Raw genomic sequence first — 19,240 nt, 5'->3', positions numbered from 1 at the left:
GGCCGGGTTGTGGCGCCGAGCTGTCCCCCGAGTCCCCTCCAGCCAGAGCCAGGTTGGAGAGTGCCGCGCTGGCAGCTGTGGGGAGCCTGGGTCCCTCCACCTGCCCACAGCTGCCCGCACGCTCTCTTCGACCAGGCTCCGGCAGGGGAATACCTCAGAGCCTCATCCTGGCCGTGGTAAGCAGAGCCCTGCAAATCCATGGATATCCGCAGTCAATTTTTGTGGATTGCGGATCAGATGTGGATACACATTTTTGTATCTGTGCGGGGCTCTACAGAGAAGAGCCACCAGAATGATTAAAGAATGGGAAAACCTGCCTTATAGTGATAGACTCAAAGAACCTAGTCTATTTAACTTAACAAAGAGAAGGTTAAGGGATGGATTGATCACAGTCTATAAGCATCGACATAGGGAACAAATATTTTATAACGGGCTCTTCAATCTAGTGGACAAAGGTATAAAACATCCAACGGCTGACAGTTGAAGTTAGACAAATTCAGACTGGAAGTAACTCACCCATTTCTAACGGTGAGAGTAACTAACAATTAGAACAATTTACCAAGGGTCGAGGTGGATTCTCCATCACTGACCATTTTTAAATCAAGATGGGATGTTTTTCTAAAAGATCTGCTAGAGGAATTACTTTGGGGACATTCTCTGGCCTGCGTTATACAGGAGGTCAGATAGAGGATCACATTGGTCCCTTCTGGGCTTGGAATCTGCTCCTTCCTCCAGGCCAGGGTGACTCTATGGGTTCTCAGGACAAAATTTTTGGTGGCCTCAGAGTGCGGCCACCAACGCTTGCTGGTGGCTGCTCTCACACGTTCCCCTAAAATACTTACTTAGCTTTAGGAAAAACAAATAAATGTGCACATGGCCAGGTACAAATCATTGTAATGTATTTATTGCTAGCTAGTAAGTAAGTCTGAAAAGTGATATTAACAAACACACAAGTATCCCTTTTCACAGCAGACTTGCGCAGCCCTGGCAAGCCTGGGGGCAAATTAAGCCCTGGATGGGGGTCCAGGGGAGGTGGTCAGAGCCCGAAGCCCCACGGTCAGAGCCCGAAGCCCCCAGCCCAGGGCTGAAGCCCAAAGCCTGATCCCCACTGCCCCAGGGAAGGTGGGGAACTTACCGGCTGCCTGCTCCTCCAGCGTTATGGCCCAGGTGTCTCCAGAGGGGGACAGGGACAGGGCAAGCTCCAGCATTTCTGCCGCCCCAAGCAAAAAAAAAAAAAAAAAAAAGCCGCGATTGCGATCAGTGGTGGCAGTTCAGCTCCTAGAGGGAGTGAGGGACCTGCCGCCCCCGAATTGCCACAGGTGTCGCCCCTCTCCCTTGGCCGCCCCGAGCACCTGCTTGTTAAGCTGGTGGCTGGAGCCGGCCCTGGACAGGGCCCAACCCCTGCTGGAGGTTGCATCCAGGAGCAACAGGAAGGGAGAGAGGCTGGGGCTGCTACTTTGCCCCGACCCCAATCACTGTCCAAGCAGCTGTGGACACAAGAAAAACCCCTGTGGTCACAGTGGCTGCATTTGAAAAACACTTAATACCCACATGTAAATATTGTTTGGTATAGATGCTCCCCCATCCCATCCTGGATTTCTGTTCATGTTTGGGGGCTTCTAGATGGAGCGGGTGTGGGGGGGGGGGGAAGGGGGTGTCCCACTCGTATAGAGATAGTGGTTTCAGTTGTGACCTTTGGGTGCGGATCCTGGTTTGGATTCTGATCCTCTCCCAAACCTGGGGGAAGAGATCGGTTGGGGGAAGGGGCCCTTCTCCTTTCAAACTCCAGCACTGATGGGCTGCTCTCCTGCAGCGGTTCTCAACCTTTCCCAGCGACTATCTCCCTTTCCGAACGCGGAGGCCTGAGTCCCCCCTAACCTTGTCCTGCAGCCCCCAGGGGTCATGGCTCCCCTGGTGAGAAACACTGATCTAGGTACAAAGAAGGAGGCGTCCTTGTGGCACCTTAGAGACTAACACATTTCTTTGGGCATAAGCTTTCCTGGGGTAAAACCCACTTCCTGGGATGCATGCAGTGGAAAATACAGTAGGAAGATAGATAGAAACGTGTTCGTCTCTAAGGTGCCACCAGGACTCCTCCTTCTTTTTGCTGATTCAGACGAACAGGGCTGCCCCTCTGAAACCCGATCTAGGTGGGTAGGTGTGGGAGACACCTCTGGGTGTCCCTGGCGGAGACCCGCTGCTCTAGGGGCAGGTATCGGAGGTTTCTGCTTGACTTTATACCCCAGCCCGACAGAGCTCCGCCTCCTCCTCCGGGCGAGTCGCTCCCGCGTCCCACTCCCCGCGTCCCGCCGCCGGCAGAGCCCAGCTCCCGCACCTGCCCCTGCCCCTGCCCGCGCCTTCGCCCCGCTTCCATAATAGGGCAGCCCGCCGGGGAGAGCCTGGGACCCCCGCTCCGCCCGCCCGCTGATCGGCAGCGCGGAGAGGCCAGTGGCCAGGGCCGGGCCGGCGGCTGCAGCCAATGGCCGGGGAGGGGCGGGGAGACTCCCGCGCGCCGGGCTGCAGCGGCCCGGGGGCTGCAGCGCTGCGGGGCCGGAGTCACTCCGGACCGGGCTGCTGCGGGCGCCGCTGCGATGCGCTCCCGGCTGCGGGCGCCGCTGCTGCTCCAGCTGTTCCAGCTGCTGCGGCCGCTGGATGTCTCGCCGGCCGGCGCCCAGAGCGGTGAGTCCCCGCGCGGGGGGCAGCTCCCGGCTGCCGGGGAAAAGTTTGCGAGTGGCAGGCGGGGTGGGGCGAAGCGACCCCCGCCAGGGGCAGGCTCTGCCCAGCAAGAGTGGGGGGGGGGATCGTAGAGGCCCCCCTCGGGCTAAACGGGGAGAGCCCAGCTCCCGGGTAGGGTGACCAGACAGCAAGTGTGAAAAATCCGGACAGGGAGTGGGGGGGTAATAGGAGCCTATATAAGAAAAAGACCCAAAAATGGGGACTGTCCCTATAACATCGGGACATCTGCTCACCCTATCCCCCGGTGGGACCCATCACCGCGGGGAAATGCGCTGGGTCTCCTGCACAGAACGTCCCTCCCTCCCGCCAGCTGCTTCCACTGTCCCCGCTCTTCACACTGGGCTGGGTGGCCACCCGTAACATAACTATCATGTGGGTGCTATTGCCGCTCTGAAAGTGCCTGTAGGAATCAAATGTGTGGCCAGTCCACGCTGTACTGTCAAAGGCACGTAGGGGAACTGGCGGCTGCTGACAGCTGATCACCCCTGTAGCTGCTGGGCACCCCCTATTTTTTTTCCTTGGGTGCCCCAGCCCCGGAGCACCCCCGGAGTCAGCGTCTCTGATGTAGTGTATGAGACTCGCCACAAGCTTGTACCTGCGCTGTTTGGAAACTGAATGACTAACAGAATCCGGTTTCAGAGGGGTAGCCGTGTTAGTCTGTATCAGCAAAAACAGCCAGGAGTCCTTGTGGCACCTTAGAGACTAACACATTTCTTTGGGCATAAGCTTTCGTGGGCTAAAACCCACTTCATGGGATGCATGGAGTGACAAATACAGAAAGCAGTATAAATATTACAGCCCGTGAAAAGCTGGGAGTTGGCATACCAAGTGGGGGGTCAGTGCTAACGAGGCACAATCCGGTAACCTGTGAATTTCAGTGGATCGTAATTGTTACCCCACAGATGTGTGTGCACTTGTGCCTGTGTATATTCATGGGGGATATGGAGTACGAGATCAGAATACTTGTCTCTGGCTTTTGCATGATTGTTCCTCCAAAACTCTCCCGTTTGCTTCAACGGGAATTTTGGCACCTCAGGCTGAAGTCCATAGTGTGTGTCTTGCTGTCCATTTTCATGCACATGTAGGACTTGACTGTCTGGCTGCTTAGACACGGGTTGCGTATTAATGCTTCTTTCTCAGTCTACACTGATTGGTTTTTAAGATGTGGATATTCCCAGAGGTTCTTCAGTGTGTTGTATGAATGAAAGCTACAGAACACAGGTTCTCAAACTGGGGGTCGGGACCCCTGAGGGGCTTGCAAGGGTATTCCATGGGGCTCACGAGCTGTCAGCCTCCACCCCCAAACTCCGCTTTGCCTCCAGCATTTGTAATGGTGTTAAATATATAAATAAGTGTTTTTAATTTATAAGAGGCTTGCTGTGTGGAAGGGGTCACCAGTACAAAAGTTTGAAAACCACAGCTATAGAAGGACACATGGGAATGAAACATGTGACCAATATGTATACCCCATAGTGAGTGATTGTACAGCAGAAGCTGGCCAGATTCAGAAGCTGGCCTAGTTCTATCAGTCAGGGGTGTGAAAAAACCACCCCCGCCCCCAGCCACCATAGCTATGCTGAGAAAGTGCCCAGTGCAGCCGCAGGGCTGCCGATTTGGCATCGCAATTGTTGTTCAGGGAGGCAGTGTTCCTATATCAACAGAAAAATTCCTTCTGTCGGTGCACACCTTGTCTACACTGGGGTGTATCCGGCACAGCTCTGCGGTGTAGACATAGCTTAAGTGTTGCCCGACCCCTTCAGATGCGATTAACCTTCAAAGCCAGGTACCAGGTCTCACCTTCCCCTCATTCAGCGACCTCATAAACCTCACTTCTTCTGAGACTGCCCAAAAGACATCAGCACACCTAAGGAGAGAAAACCGCAAAGCGAACACCCTCCCTGGATCTCCCAGCATGTCCTGTCTCCTCGGGGGTTGTCTCTTGGATAGCACGTTCCTTGGGGCAGGGACCAGCTCAGCTTTGGGCCTTGTACGGCCCAAGCACGTTGTCAAAGCTTCATTCAATACAAGAAGTGGTTGTGAAGTGTTTTGAGAGCTGCAAGTAGAAGGAGTAGAGCGTAAATGCCATCAGGAACAGTCTGCCACGTGGCCCTGTAACCCTTCCCTGAAAGGGGAACAAGTGTAACCCACTGGTGAGTGTGTTGCAGTGTGTGTTGTGCCGACCCACTGAGGAGATGAGTCTGTTACAGCCGTGCGGCAGGTGCTTTCGCTCAGTGTGTGTGTTCACTGCTCCCCGGCTCAATCCCAAGGGTGTCGGCCAACTTGGTGGCCATTGCATAAGCCCCTTTCTGTTCCCCTTAACACCCACGGACTGATCTTGTGAGCAGCTGTTCCTTGCTTGTGGGCCTGATCCGGTGATTACTGAGTGCTTCCCCACTCACACTAAGTCTTTGGGGGGTGATGAGCATCTTTCAGGATAGATCCTCCTGTGAATAAGGACTCCTGTCATGGGTAAGGGTTTTCAGGATCTGGCCTGGCACTGGTAGGCATGGGTACCCATCTGCTCCAGTCAGTGGGAGGCTTTCCATTGGCATGATCAGGCCCTACATTCCCTTTGATTTCAATGGAAACAGGAACAGGCCACCCCGTTACATCGAAAGGAGCTGCATAAAAGCTGTGTGGCTTCTTTTTTTCTGCGGGAGGGGAACTGATTTAGTTTAGCTGAATAATAAGAAAGTTCATGAGACTTAGCATTTGTAGACTCAGATAATTAAGCCACAGCAACTGTAAATTATACCCGTCCAAATCTCAAGTCAGGGGCTGTCATGATGTTACTATAAGAAGCCAGTGGGGAAACTGGGAACAGGCTGGATGGAATGGTGGGAAAACACAAGTGTGAAGGAAACGTGTAAGGGAGAAATGAATGAATTAGCTAGAAAATGTGCTTTTCTGCCCCCTCCAATGGACAGATGTAATGATCTCTTCCCCACACCCCAATCTCTTACCCTTCCAGGACTCTACTGTGAAACCGCGTCAATATCAAACAGTGCTATCCCTCTCCACCTATACTGCGTGCACTGCAGCTGCTCAGTGATGTTATCAGCTCTTTTAGACTGGGCAGCCCACATTACAGTGATCATGTTGCACATTAATACCTTGTAGGAAAACGGTATCATCTCTGACCCCAGGGCCTCGGGGAAGCACGATGTGGATCTTGCAGACTTTGCTATGGAGCCGGGACTGTGGACCGGTAGTCTTATGAGGCCTGATTCTGAATTCAGCGCTAAGAAGATATAAACAGCTTATGGTTAACAGCTGGGCAAATCTTAGAGGTTTCAGTTTGCAGCGATTCATACAAATCCCTTTTCCCCTGTTTGCATCAGTTCACAGAGGTTTTGCTGACTGTGGGTCATGGTGTGTTTGGGAGTGGGATGAGCCCAAAAATACTTCCAGTGAAATTCATCTGGTAACTGTGTGAAGCGAGTGAATTTTATGTGATTTCATCCCTACAACCATGCTGATAACACTTTGCACTTTATAGTATTTCTCATTCATAGATATTAAAGCCCTTCACATAAATGGGTAGCATCATCTCATTTTGCAGCGGGGGAAAGTTAGAGAAGGATGGCGACTTGCCCAAGGTTGCACAGCGAATCGGTAGCAGAGGTGGGACAAGAACCCAGGTCTCCTGATTCTGTGCTGTGATCAGTTCCCTAGACCACAGCTTGGTCTCCCATAATCATGAAAAGGTTTGCAAATTTCATTTAGCCTGGTTGGAGTTTGATATGAAACACATGCGCCAAGCAGGAGATTTCAGCCCTCCATGGCATCTTGTGCATGGATTAAGGGTAGAGATCGGCAAATAATAGATTTTTAGGTTCACCGTCAATCCAAAAAAAATTGGGGGGGGGGGGGAAGAGAGGGGGGAATTAGTTTTGGGTTGAACCGACATTTTGCAAAATTCAGTTCTGCTGAAAAGTCAAAAACAAAAACTCATTTGTGGTCAAATGACATTCGGTTTAGATGCGGAGCATTTTAAGACAGTTTTGAGGGTTTTAAAAATAAAATTAAAGGACATTTTTAAACAAAAACTCATTTCAAACCAAAAAATGGAAAAGTTTAGAAAATGTTAAAATGAAGTTTCAATTTTGGGGGTTACCCCCCCCCCCCCCATGAACAATTTGGTGAAATTGACATAAAGTTGCAAAATAGTTCAGGGTCTCCAAATCTGCTTTTGTTTGTTTGTTTTGTTTTTGGCCAAAAACAGTTTGCCCAGCTCTAGTTAAGAGTACTCTGTAGTCCTCCGAATAGGATCAGATTAAGGGAACAGGGCATTTTCTCTTGTATATTTCCATGTAAATTGTATTTGGTTTTCTTTTTTAAAGCTGTAAGCTGATTTCAGGGTTAAATATTTGTGGCACTAACTGGTTCCTAGAAAGGAAGCCTTTGGAAATAAATAAATTAGACATTAACCTATATCGATACACAAACACACAGAGAGGCAATAGACATCTAGCATTGGCCTTACAGAATGCAAATGCTGCCTGGTTTTGATGCTGTAGCTTGGAACCAAGAGGAAGTGAGATGCAGTGTTGTGTTTTGCCTTTCCTGCGTCCTGTAGCAAATATCCTGGCAGGAATCTGCGGAACATGATGAAAGTGTTTTCCTGCTGAATATGCCCAGGAAGATGCAAGTGTGCTGGGAAAGCAAAAAGTTCAATTAGAGTTTTTTACATATCAGGAAAAAATATCCCTCAGAGCGTGGGAATCGGGATTCTGCAGAAACTGGGAATTCCGCCGGCTTCCTCCATAGCTCCACAGCTTTTGCAGTTTGGGAAGGTATGAGACGGGATCATCATGGGTGTTGCAGGCAGGTCCAGCAGGTGGGAAGTTGGGGGTGCACATGTTCCTTATGAAAAGGCGGGCTTGCAGGAAGGTTTGACAGGAGCTGGGAGGGTTGGATCCCTTGTCTGATTCCTTGGGTGGAAACCCCTATGGAAGGGGGAAAGGATGAAGATGACTGGATGCTTTGAAAGACAATTGCTCCTTTCCTTTGTTGGATAACAGCTGATGGACTCTTTTCACTGGCTTGCTCCCTTGCAAACCCCACAAGGCTGATCGAGGAAATTTGCATTCCAGAGGCAGCAGGTAAATGGATGACTGGGGCAGGTGAGAGGAGCAGGAAATGATTAAGCTCTGGTCACAAAGAGCCTTTCCCGCAAATCCCCTCTTTGTGGGGAGAAGAATGTTTGTGTCATTTCTAATGGCCCAGTTACAGCAGGAAGTAAGGAGCCGAGGTACCAGCACAGTAAGGGCATTGGGATATACTCCCCCGCTGAGGCTGCCAGACCCCAACCTACCCCACCAATATCCATTCGTCCCTAACCTGTAGACATAAGAGGAGAGTTCAGTCTCCAGGGCCCATTTGGACTGTGGTCTCTCTGTCAGTCAGTGGGTTTGTGTGATGCGGACACGCACGCGCTAAGAATTGGGTTGAGACCCACCAAACTCGGGTCAGAGATGAGCTCTCGTGAAAGCTTTCACTCCTGGCTAACAGCGGCTGCATCTGGTGTCTTATAGGGGAACAGTAACGGCTTATGAGCCTGTCTCCTGAGCCATCTAGTCCCCGGAAATTCAGATATCGCTGAGCCCAGGCCATGGTGAGGATGCTGGCGCTGCTCGAGGGGCCCGAGCTGCTGGACAGGAGGCAGCGTGGTGAGCGGGTGCTGAACAGCCCTGACTCCGATCTGCCACCCAGCCACTGGCTGCTGGCCCCGAGCGTGCTGTGGCCCCCGGGCGGCCCAATCTGGACACCACAGGCCAGGCACCGCCAGTGAGTAGAGCCCTACGTGGTTGTTTTTGCATCTGATCCACTATCCGCAAAAATGGTCTGCAGATATGCAGAGCTCTACCCATTGTGCTAGGAGCTGTACATACACAGAGAGACGCAGCCCCTGCCTCAAAAAGCTCACGGTCTAAACAGACAAGAGAGACAATCAGTGGGACAAGAAACAGAGGGATAGGAAGATGAAGGGACTTGCCCAAGGTCACTGAGCAAGCGGTAGTAGAACCAGGAATAGAAAGCTGCTCTCCCAGTTCCCAATTTAGGGTTCTTTTCACTAGACCGCACTACTGAAAGGGAAGGGGCATGAACGTAGTGAAACTAACCAGCTGTTCAGAAGGGGAAGGACTATTCATGATCGCTGCTCCAGTTACAACAGGCCCGGAGCCCCAAGGAGAGTGGGGTGTAATTAATCAGCAGGGCTCCCCAGGCACCAAGTGTTAAATGCCTTATTAGTTTTCACTTTTCAATTATCAGACACCCGATAGCATCTTCATAAGCAGCGGAGTCCTGGAATTAAATCCCCGGCCGCAAGTGTGGAGCTCGGCTTATCTGTGGCATGTGTGCTTGGCATGTGCGTTAGGGAGGGTTTGGATGTTTTTACAGAGGGCTTCATTTCCCAGGCCAATCTCCTCTTGGCCCTCTCTCCTCATCCTCCTCTGAGCTGCAGCAGCCGGATCTTCGGGGGGGTGGGGGCAGAGATGGAGGGGTAATGCCAGCCCTTCTAACCTTCGGAGGCTCTTCTAACCATTACCTCCATTTCCCGTCCCACCACTGCTCTTCCAAAAGCAACCCTGCACCTCTGCAGCCAAGCCAAACAAGGGAGAAACTCCCCCCAGATTAGGAGCTGCCCACTCCGCTGTCTGAACACGGGCCGCAAAGGGGAAACTGGATCCCTTGCTTAAGGCACAGCTAGGACTCCGGGGTTCTGTTCCGAAGTCCGCCACTGACTTGCTCTAGGACACGGAGCTGCAGTACATAGGGTGTCCCTGGTATCTAAGGAGGGCCTGGTTGTAAGGGGATGAAAAAAGAAGTGTGAAGTTGCGTCCCTTGGCCTGTCTCTGGTCTTCTGCTGAAGTGGGTTTGTTCAGCCCCTGACAGCCAGGTCCTCTCCAACACCGGTGAATCCACATTAGCCTGTTCTGACTTCTCAAAGCCAGTGGCTGGGTAGCCCCCACACGAGTGTCCACAAACTGGACATCTCTTGCCACCGTTCCTTTGCTGTCTCTCTCCCTTCCCCCCCCCCCCCCCCCCCGGCCATTCTCTTTATTGGATTATGAATACCCTCCAGGCATTTTACTCTGGAACAAAACTGCTTCCTGCCGTGGGAGTTGGAAGGCAGCGGATAACACAGCCACAGCGGCGCACGGCCAGAATCCGCAGCGCGCTTTGGATGTACTTTGGCATCACGCTGGCCAAGCAGATTACCCTCGCCCGCTCCCTGAGTCTTGATTAAACTCGAACCCTATGACATTAATCCCATTCATCTGCATCTTCAATCTGTGCAGCAGGTCAGCAATTCCCGTAAGTACCATGCTTCCCGTCAGGAGAAAATGACATTGATTTTTTTTCCAGTTAACTCAAAAAGAAATTGATGGGGTGACCTGACAGCTGAGGTTGGGAATGGACCAGGGAGACTTTCCCCTCTAGGGCACTGGGTCTGATTCAGCCTAGTTACGGTTATAACTAACTCCCTGGTAACACTTCCACCCCCTAAATAAAGGGATGATGGAGATCACCTACCTTGCTCTGATGGAATTGTTACCCCCATTCCCTCCCCAAAACCTCTGGCTTCTGTTAAGCCCGCCGGGCTAGAGAGGACTTTCCCATACAAATACCAGGTGGGTAGTGGGAATGTCACCGCACCTCCTGCTTTTCCCCCTTATCCAGAAATCTACTGCTGAGGAGCAAATTCCGTGCCCCCGAATTGGCCAAGTCTGCACCAAATGGCAGACAGGAAGAGCCTGGCTGGCCGCCCCCTTGCACCATGTGCTAATCGTTGACGTTTGATCAGCATGGGTGGAGAACGCTACTCAATCCGAATGCATTGGTGGTAGCCACTTACCCCCTCTGAGCACAGGTGCCGGTGATAACGCAGGGTGCAATGCAGAGGGGAATCAGGCCCAGTGATTGAGATTTGCAAAGCCCGCGAGGGGATTCAGCGGCCCCCACTGGCTGGCAAATGGGGGTCATGTGGGGACCTCACGCCATCGGCTTTGAAAAGCTCAACCAATGTTTCTCCTAGGGAAACGTCAAAGTTCAGGGCTACTGCACCTGTATTCCCTCTCTGTGGTCCAACAAAGACACCCGCTCTAGGCTCCTGGCTCCCCAGCTTTCACCCCTCTTAGGCAGGGACTCCCGTCTCTCCCTCCGCACTGGGATTTTTCCAGGCTTCACAGCTCCCTGCCGGCACTGTGATATCCCTGGCAAGCCAGACTGCCTAAAAGGCCTGCATCTGCATTCTGCTTTCTCTCCAAAGGCAATGACCAGGTCATTGCCCACAGCTCTAAGTTACCCCACACCTCTTTCTAAGCAAGCACATTTATTCTTAAGGTAAAAGCATGACAGAGAAAACATATAAAAACAATCAAAGAAACGACACGCATGCTAATAAGCTTACCAGAGATCACCCCCTACTCCAGCCTTAAGCTCCGGCAGGTGTCAGGATGGGGGTCCGTCTTGGACAGAAGGATCTGTCCATTTGCTGCATCAAAAAGAAGGCCCGGTGTCAGTTTAAACTCAGGCTGTTCATCCAAAAGTCCTTTCTTCGTCCGTTGGTCTCTGGAGAATCCAGTCTGAACCAATATATGCAGGTCTCTCCAGGTGAGGGTGCCTCCGTAGAAGTGTTAGAACCTGAGTGAAATTGTCTGCATTACCCCACACTGTACTTCCTCCCCCGTGGAATTACAGATAATCCCCAGCCCACAATGATCCACCATCTTAATACAGTGAGATCTCCCAAAGATAGTGCAGGACATTGCCAGATCTGTCACTGTAGGATTCCCCCCCAGTGCCCCTTCACTGCAAAACAGGCACGATTAGCAACGTAGCTTGAGCCAGATCTTCAGGCAGTGTAAATCAATGCAGCCCTGCTGACGTCAGGGGCGTTGTACTGGCTAACACCGGTCAAGGATCTCGCCCAGAATTTTTTTTTTTTTTTTTTAGAGGCACTGTATAAATATGGCCAACAAAGTGCAAGCTCCTGGAGGACTCTGCCTGGAGCTGCTGCCTTCGCCCTTGGGTGGGGCGAGAGCATTTTAAACTGGATTCCCCAGTTCCTCACCCCCCTTTCTCTGCATTACGCACACCCCTGGCGTCCATCCGGGGCATTTCACTGGCTAAGGGGGGAGATGGCCATGTTGGAGGAGCCCCTGGTTAAAGCGCTGGCAGTGCCTTGCGGGATTGGACGTGGCCAGCAGTTGTTCCCATCTGGCAGCCGTTCGCAGGCTTCTGTGAAAGGAGATGGTGGTTTGAGCTCAGCGCCTCGTGGGCAGGAGTCCATCGCACATAAACCAGCGTCACTGGCCGCTCCCTCACAGAGAGGGACACAATGAATCATGGAGGAGGCTGAACACTGCCTAGCGATTCCCGGGCCTAGCAACCGGGGGAGGTGGGGGGCTCATCAGCTAGGCAGGAGGCGAGAGCTTGCCTCTTGTAACAGTCCAGACTTTCCCTGTTCTGTGGGGAAATCAGGGACTTTGCTCCAAATTCACTGTAAACCTCTGCAAGCTATTTTTTTCTAAGGGAAAACACACCCGTTTACTCCTCCCTCCCTGGGGTGGACAGGTACGGCCTGCTTCTAGCAGCTGTGGGAATCCACTCTGGGCATCTGAACTTGGAACGGCAGCGTTGACTCCCCTAGAATTGATGTTAGCCTCCTGGCCAGGGAAGTGCCATAGTGATGAGGTGTGGAGAGATCGGCTTAGCAGCGTGACTCCTGATTTATGCCATGTAGGGTGACCACCTGTGTTGGATGGAAATAAGTGAAAACCACATGAAAAATAAGGGACAACACTTTATTTTAAGGGACATTTTAGGGAAACAACATTTCCTTTACCATATCATGGATTTTTCTCTCATTTTTGTACGTTTCCACTGTCCTCTAGTATACAATGCAATTATCATATGCTTCAGCTAATGTTTAAAAATGGTCCAGGGACACCATTTAAAATAAGGGACAGGTGGTCACCCTAAGACGGATCAAGGAAATGAGGGACAGGTGTGTCACCCGCACTCCACGACGCTACAATCAAGCCCTACGTCTGCTTGTGAACGCAGCGCTGTCCAAAACACAGCTGTCCGCTCCTCTCCCTCTGGCCAGCCTCCTTCGCAGCGGGATGGTGTCGCGAGGGCTGCCGGAGGTCGCTCCGGACCCCGGGAGCTTCCTGCTTTGGCATTCAAGAGCCGAGTGCGTGCCGATGTGTGAAGAATAATAGTTCGGCCTCCCATGAGCGGCTCTTGCGGGAAGGTTTTTCTCAAGCTGTGTGCGCTGGGAGTCTCATCTCCCTGCGAGAGGCCGAGAAAAGCAAAGGAAACAGCAAGCAGGCAAAGGGACGCTTTCAACGTCTCCGTTTTGTCCTGATGCCAGTAGATGGGGATGGCTGGTTTTGGCCGCATTTGAAATGCAGGCTGCACAATAGCTGACAAGCAAGAGAAGGGACCTAATTGATATTTGGCCACACAGTGGCTCCTCTGTTAAAGGCTTTGCCCCAGTCAGCAACCCCAGGCCACGGGCTGCCAAGGGGGTGGCTGGCAAAACTGGGGGCTTTCTGGGGCTGAAAAGCAGGTGTGCTGGCGGGGACAGCAGCCTGGCTCATGAGCTCCCAGCAGCCTCAGCGTTATCGGAAATAAACAACCAACCCGTTTGCGCGAGGATAATGGAGTCTTTTCTCCTCCTGATCAGAAGCACTTGATTTGTACTCCAGAGACCACACTCAGCCTCCATTGGCCAGGACCGGTCTGTGATTGATGAAAAGAGCCCCCGATAGAACATCTTGGCAGAACCCTGGTCACCTCCCTCCTTCTTCTTTAAGTTTCGCTTTTAAGGGGCATCGTCAATTTAGTGTAAGCCCCAAATTGTTTATTTAATTGTTTGTTTCCTCTTTTTAAAGGGACAAGGGCCTGAGCCAAGTCCCTTGAAATCAATGGAAAAACTTCCAGTGACTTCAGATCAGGCCGTGAAGGTGGCTTTTCCTGCTGTGGGCTTTTAGACATTGTTATTATTTAAACCAAATCAGGTTTTTTTCTCCCTGCGTGGAAGCATTTCTCTGTCGGGCTGGGAAACCAAGCAAGCACAACAGCTTGCTAGTGCAGGAGAACCGGAAAGTGAAACTGACCGGGAATGGGATGTGAAAGTGACCAGTCTTGTTTCATTGGGCCAAACTCAGTTTGCAAAGATCAAGAGGGAGCCAACTAGCTTTCTCGGATAGTGTTGTTAACATTCTCCTAGGCCCATGGTATCTACACCTACCCTGAGCACAGAAAAGCTCTTCTGTGATCCGCGCCTGGTGGCAGAGCTGTGATGTATGAAGGGATAGAATTCCTGATTTTGGTTAACCGCATGTCAGTGCTGCTGGAGAGAAAGCTAGAAGGAGCAAGGGCAGTGTGGTTTTAAGTTTTTCAGATGGTGGCAAAAACAAACAGCTGCCAGGTCAGCGTTTCCAGAGCTCTTCAAATCAGCTTTATCATTGTATCACAGTAGCAGCGACAGGCGCCAATCAAAATCAGACTGTGCTCGGTGCTGTATGTACACAGAGCGAGAGCCAGGCCCTGCCCTGGAGAATTTACAGACAAAGGGTGGGAGGAGAAACAGAGACGCAGAGCAGCAAAGTGGCCGGCCAGCCATAGGCGCCGACTTCCCCACTGTCCCGTGGGTGCTTGATCCCCCCCCGCCTCCAGCCCCAATCCCATTCCAACTCCTTCCCCAAAGTCCCCGCCCCAACTCCACCCCCTCCCTGCCAATATTCCAACTTCTTCCCCAAATCCCCAGCCCCGCCTCCTCCTCTGAGTGTGCTGTGTTCCCGCTCCCTTCTGGAGTGTGCTAACGCTGCCAAACAGCTGTTTGGTGGCGACCGGGCAGGAAGCACTGAGAGGTAGGCGGAGGAGCAGGGATGCAGCGCACCCAGGAGGGGAGGAGGAGGTGGTGGGGCGGGGAGTGAGGGGAGCTTGGCTGCCGGTGGGTGCAGAGCACCCAGTAATTTTTCCCCGTGGGTGCTCCTGCCCCGGAGCACCCACGGAGTTGGCGCCTATGTGGCCAGCAGCTTATTGGCACAGCCAAGAACTCACCCCAGTGTCCTGACTCCCAGTTGTGTGCCCTACCCTTTAGATCACATGCCAAGCCTAAGCGACTTCTTTTCACTATGTATTATTTGCATTCCAATAGGACCTAGAGGCCCCCAACCAATACTGGGGCCCCCTTGTGCTGGACACGGTACAGACAAGGAGTGAGAGACAGTCCCTGCCTCTAAGAGTTCACAGTCTCACTAGACAAGGCAGACAAAGGGTGGGTGGGGAAACAGGCAGAGAGAAGCGAATAGCTCTAAAAATCTCGCCCTAAGTGACTTACCCAAAGCCGCACAGGGACTCTGGGATGGAGTTTAGGGCCCTCAAGTCCCAGCACAGCTCCAGTCCCTTAGCTACAAGATCATCCAACTTCTTTATCTCACCCATGGCTGGCCGCAGTGGGGAATTGAAAAATCTGGGATTTTCAGGCTGGCTGCTCCCCGCACTCCAGTTCCCAAGATTTTTCTTGGCCCTATGGCCCGAAAAATTACCCAGAAAAAGATGTTTAATGAGGAAAATATTTTAAATGACTCTAGAGAATGGTGGGAGTTGGAAGTTCAATGAGCGTTCGCTTGCCAGCTGGTCTAATCCAGACCCCTCTCTCTCGTCCTCCTCTGTTTTACGCAGTGGGCCCGATTCTTCACTCTGTTACTCGTCTTTAGTGCCCGTGTAACTCCATTAAATTCAATGGCGGAGGGGATGTCCATTGGTTTCAGGGGAGTTAGGCTGGGGTAATGCGGTGGTGAATTGGTCCAAATGACACCCACGTAGCTGCAGTGCTGAGAACTCGGGGACTCCCCCGCAAAAGCCCAAGGACCTCCTCACTCTCCTTTCACTTACACGGGTGGAAATCAGGGATCGCTCTGCTGAAGTCATTGAGTGTAAACGTAACCGAGAGGGGAATCAGAGGCTGAGTCTCAGGCCAAACGCCTGAGGTTAGGCAAGTATGGTCCCACCCCAAAGAAGGCTGCATTTCCATAGCAACGGAAGTTTGTAGCGTACTGTGGGGTGAAAGGTATGGGAGAAGGGGCAGTGCAGTTTAGTGGACTAGGAGTCAGGAGACGCTGGTTCTATTCCTGCCTCTGCCAGGCAAATCACTTTGCTGCTCTATGCCTCAGTTTCCCCTCCTATCCTTTGTCTATCACAGGGGTAGGCAACCTATGGCACGCGAGCTGATTTTCACTCACACTGCCCAGGTCCTGGCCACCGGTCCGGGGGGCCTCCGCATTTTAATTTAGTTTTAAATGGAGCTTCTTAAACATTTTAAAAACCTTATTTACTTTACATACAACAGTAGTTTAGTTATCTATTATAGACTTATAGAGAGACCTTCTAAAAACGTGAAACTGTATGACTGGCACGATTCTACAATAAAACCTATTAGGTAAACAGCAGATGCAATGGTCTCACACGTGTGGTGAGAAATGAAGCAATACATTGTCTTTTGGAACAAGAAATAACATTTGTAGACAAACCCCTGATTAGAGAGACATGCGTCCAAATAGACATGGCAGGAGTGAGGTTACTGGATTGTTTTCTCATTCACACGCACTCGTTTCCAACGACTTTTTTTTTTTTTAAAGCTGATTTTAAAAGCCCTGAAATCTGTAGCTGAATGCATCTGAAGAGGAGAAAGGTAGATGGCACTTTTGCTACCTACCTGTAGGCCATGTCTACACAACCACTTATGCCAGCAAAACGTATGTCACTCAGGGGTGTGAAAAAAAAACACCCTCCGGAGCAACATACGTTTCGCCAGCATACGTGGTATGTGCCCAGCACTGTCGGTGAGGAGCTATCTCCCGTCAGCAGTGAGCAGCATATGAGTGACCTTCCAGCGACGCACCTGCATTGGTGCAGCCATGCCGGGTAAGCTCGCTAGTGTAGACACGGCCTAAGCACCTTTCCCAGGCCTGAAGAAGATCTGTGTGTGTAGCTCGGAAACTTGTCTCGCTCACCCACTGAAGTTGGTCCATTAAAAGATATTCCCTCCCCCACCTTGTCTCTCTAATCTCCTGGGACCAACACAGCTGCAACAATTCTGCATATGAGCTACTCTGGGCTATTTCCCCAGGTAGACAAGTCCTTAGAGGTTAGCGGTTATTAATAATTCTAATAAATCATACAGATTCTGATCTTCTGTAGCACCTTCCACCAAAGCTACCAGAGCCCATTACAGACACTGATGAATTGATGCTGCCAACAGTCCTGCAAGGTTGGGGGATGGTACTATCCCCATTTTACAGGTGGGGAAACTGAGACCATGGAGAAATTAAGACCAGCATTTTGCAAAAACAACAAGGAGCACCTGGTCTCTAAAGGTGCCACAAGGACTCCTCGTTGCTTTTGCCGATACAGACTAACACAGCTACCCCTCTGAAACCCCTACTTTTGAATTTCCCAAGTGCTGAGATGCACAGCTCGTGCGATTTCAGCCGGCGTGCCAGATGTTCAGCTTCTCTGGAAGTCAGGGGTACCCCCAGCTGGAGACGGCGGGATCACAGACTTGCCTGGCATTGCTCAGTGAGTCCACAGCAGAGTCAGGGATGCAGCCTAAGAATCAGCTCCCAGTGCCCCACTCTGGGTGCGCCTTGATTTTGAGGGGTCAGTTAGTGTCTGGACCGCAGGGGCCATTTCTGATGGAGCTGCCTCACGGCCGATGTATCAGCTGAGAGAGGCACGTGCGCCGCTGGTGTCTGAAATGCATCTCACCCTGCCTCCTTGTGTTCCAGGGGACGGATGTGGTCACACCGTGCTGACGCCTCACAGCGGGACACTGACCTCCAAGAACTACCCTGGCACGTATCCCAATCACACAGCCTGCGAGTGGAGGATCCAGGCAGCCGAAGGGAGCTCTCTCCTCCTGGCCTTCGGGGACATGGACATCGAATCCTCCCAACGCTGCGCTTCTGGCTTCTTGCTGCTCTCCTCCCCTTCCAATGGCACCAGCCGCGGTAAGGACTTCCCTGGCACAGCCTTCGCTGCTCGGGCAGAGGCAGCCACCAAAGCACCACGTTGCAGGGCGTACGGAGGGGATTTTTCCTTGCCTCCCTCGGTGGGCATAGAGCTCCACAGGCGAAGTGGAACCAGTGCTGTACCAGGGAGGGCGGGGCTTGGGTAGGCCATGCACTCCCTTGCATGCCCAGAGCACAGGGTCAGCAGGGATCCATGCAGGGAGCAGGACTGGATGGAGAGGAACGGGGAGCTTGTGCTGTGTGGACCCCTTGGCTGCATGCAGCACGGCTGCAGGAGAACTGGAAGCCCTTAAGGGTGAGCAAGCCCCCGCAGGGGAGAATCCCAGTGTTACGCGGGGCTGCAGCCTGCTCTGTAGGCTCTCGATCCATTATTATAGTGTATGAGGGTGCTCAGTGCTAGGCAAACAGGGAGGGAGACCCAGTCCCTGGCCCACCAGCTCCCTACGCCGCCTGTTCATTTCAAGGGGGTTCTGCCTGAGCAGGTGTTTGGCAAGATGCCAAACTCCAGGGGTCTCAGCGCCTGATGCACCGATAGGGTACGGCCCGTCCTGCTTCCAACGGCCCAGCTCAGAGAACCCTTGGTGCAATCCCCACTGACCCACCAGCCTTGTCCAAAGGAATCCCCCAGGCTCGGGGTGGAGCCCATGGACTCAAGAAGGTGCCCCTTCTCCCTTGACAGAGCTGTCTAGTCCCCCACTGGCCCTGCCCAGAACCCCAGCGGGTGCTGGCCTGGGACAGGCACCCAGTGACACACAGCATATGGACCCACTGGCTGTGGCTTGACCTCTGAGCCCCACCGGCCGGTGCCGTTCTGCCAGTCCTGCTGCCTTTTGGCATTCAGGTGCCCCCAGTGGGACCGAGGTATCTCCAGCTTCCAAGCTAAAGCGCGTGGCCCTGCAACCTCCGGCCACGATCCAGCAATCTCGAGGCCTGAGCTACCAGGTCTCAAGCCTGCAATTGGGAACAGACCCCTCCCCAGCCCCGTGGGGCTCAGATCCGACTGAAGGATTGTAACCAGGGTTACGCAAAATCCTAGCTGACGAGAAGATCAAGAAAATCTGGCTTTTTAATTATTTTACAGAGGAGCTATATGGGACGTGGGGATCATGACAGAGGGGAAAGGGTGCAGGGATGGGAACAGATGTGTCCGCAAATTGATTAACTTTGTCTGCTGAGAAATTGCCCAAATATTGCTAGGATTTTCGGGGGGAAGATTTAATGGACGTAAGAGGGATTTGACCGGCCAGGCAGAGCAGCGGCTGCCTGCAGAGAAATCCTTGTAGAGGGAGGGGGAAACAACCTTTGGAAATCTCTGCCAGGGGGATGTCTTCCCGGAATCTGATCCCTCATGCAACAGGTGTTGTACTTAAAGTACTGCACAGGATCTTTTCAGGGGGAATAAGGCAAAACGCCACATTTATTAGTAATACATGTATTCATTAACACTG

General features: G+C 52.2%; 1 protein-coding gene and 1 long non-coding RNA gene across 2 annotated transcripts in view; one reads left to right on the top strand and one right to left on the bottom strand.

Moving 5' to 3' along the window:
- Positions 1-2,356: 2,356 nt before the first annotated feature.
- LOC128827907 (discoidin, CUB and LCCL domain-containing protein 1-like) overlaps positions 2,357-19,240 on the top strand; it is a 62,239-nt gene continuing 45,355 nt past the window's right edge. The window contains exons 1-2 of the mRNA XM_054012125.1: positions 2,357-2,679; positions 17,550-17,771. Coding sequence (XP_053868100.1) covers positions 2,592-2,679; positions 17,550-17,771 — 310 coding nt within the window. The 5' untranslated portion in view covers positions 2,357-2,591. The remainder of the gene's footprint in view (positions 2,680-17,549; positions 17,772-19,240) is intronic.
- LOC128827909 (uncharacterized) lies at positions 4,273-12,374 on the bottom strand. The gene is made up of 4 exons (XR_008443116.1): positions 12,291-12,374; positions 11,156-11,388; positions 5,850-5,977; positions 4,273-4,789 (listed from the first exon to the last, which is right to left on the bottom strand). It is a non-coding gene; the product is annotated as an uncharacterized LOC128827909 (long non-coding RNA).

The sequence above is a fragment of the Malaclemys terrapin genome, chromosome 22, assembly GCF_027887155.1.
Source record: "Malaclemys terrapin pileata isolate rMalTer1 chromosome 22, rMalTer1.hap1, whole genome shotgun sequence".
Taxonomy (NCBI): domain Eukaryota; kingdom Metazoa; phylum Chordata; order Testudines; family Emydidae; genus Malaclemys; species Malaclemys terrapin.
Note: the sequence above shows the minus strand (reverse complement) of the source record. Positions and strands in the feature narration are given on the sequence as shown.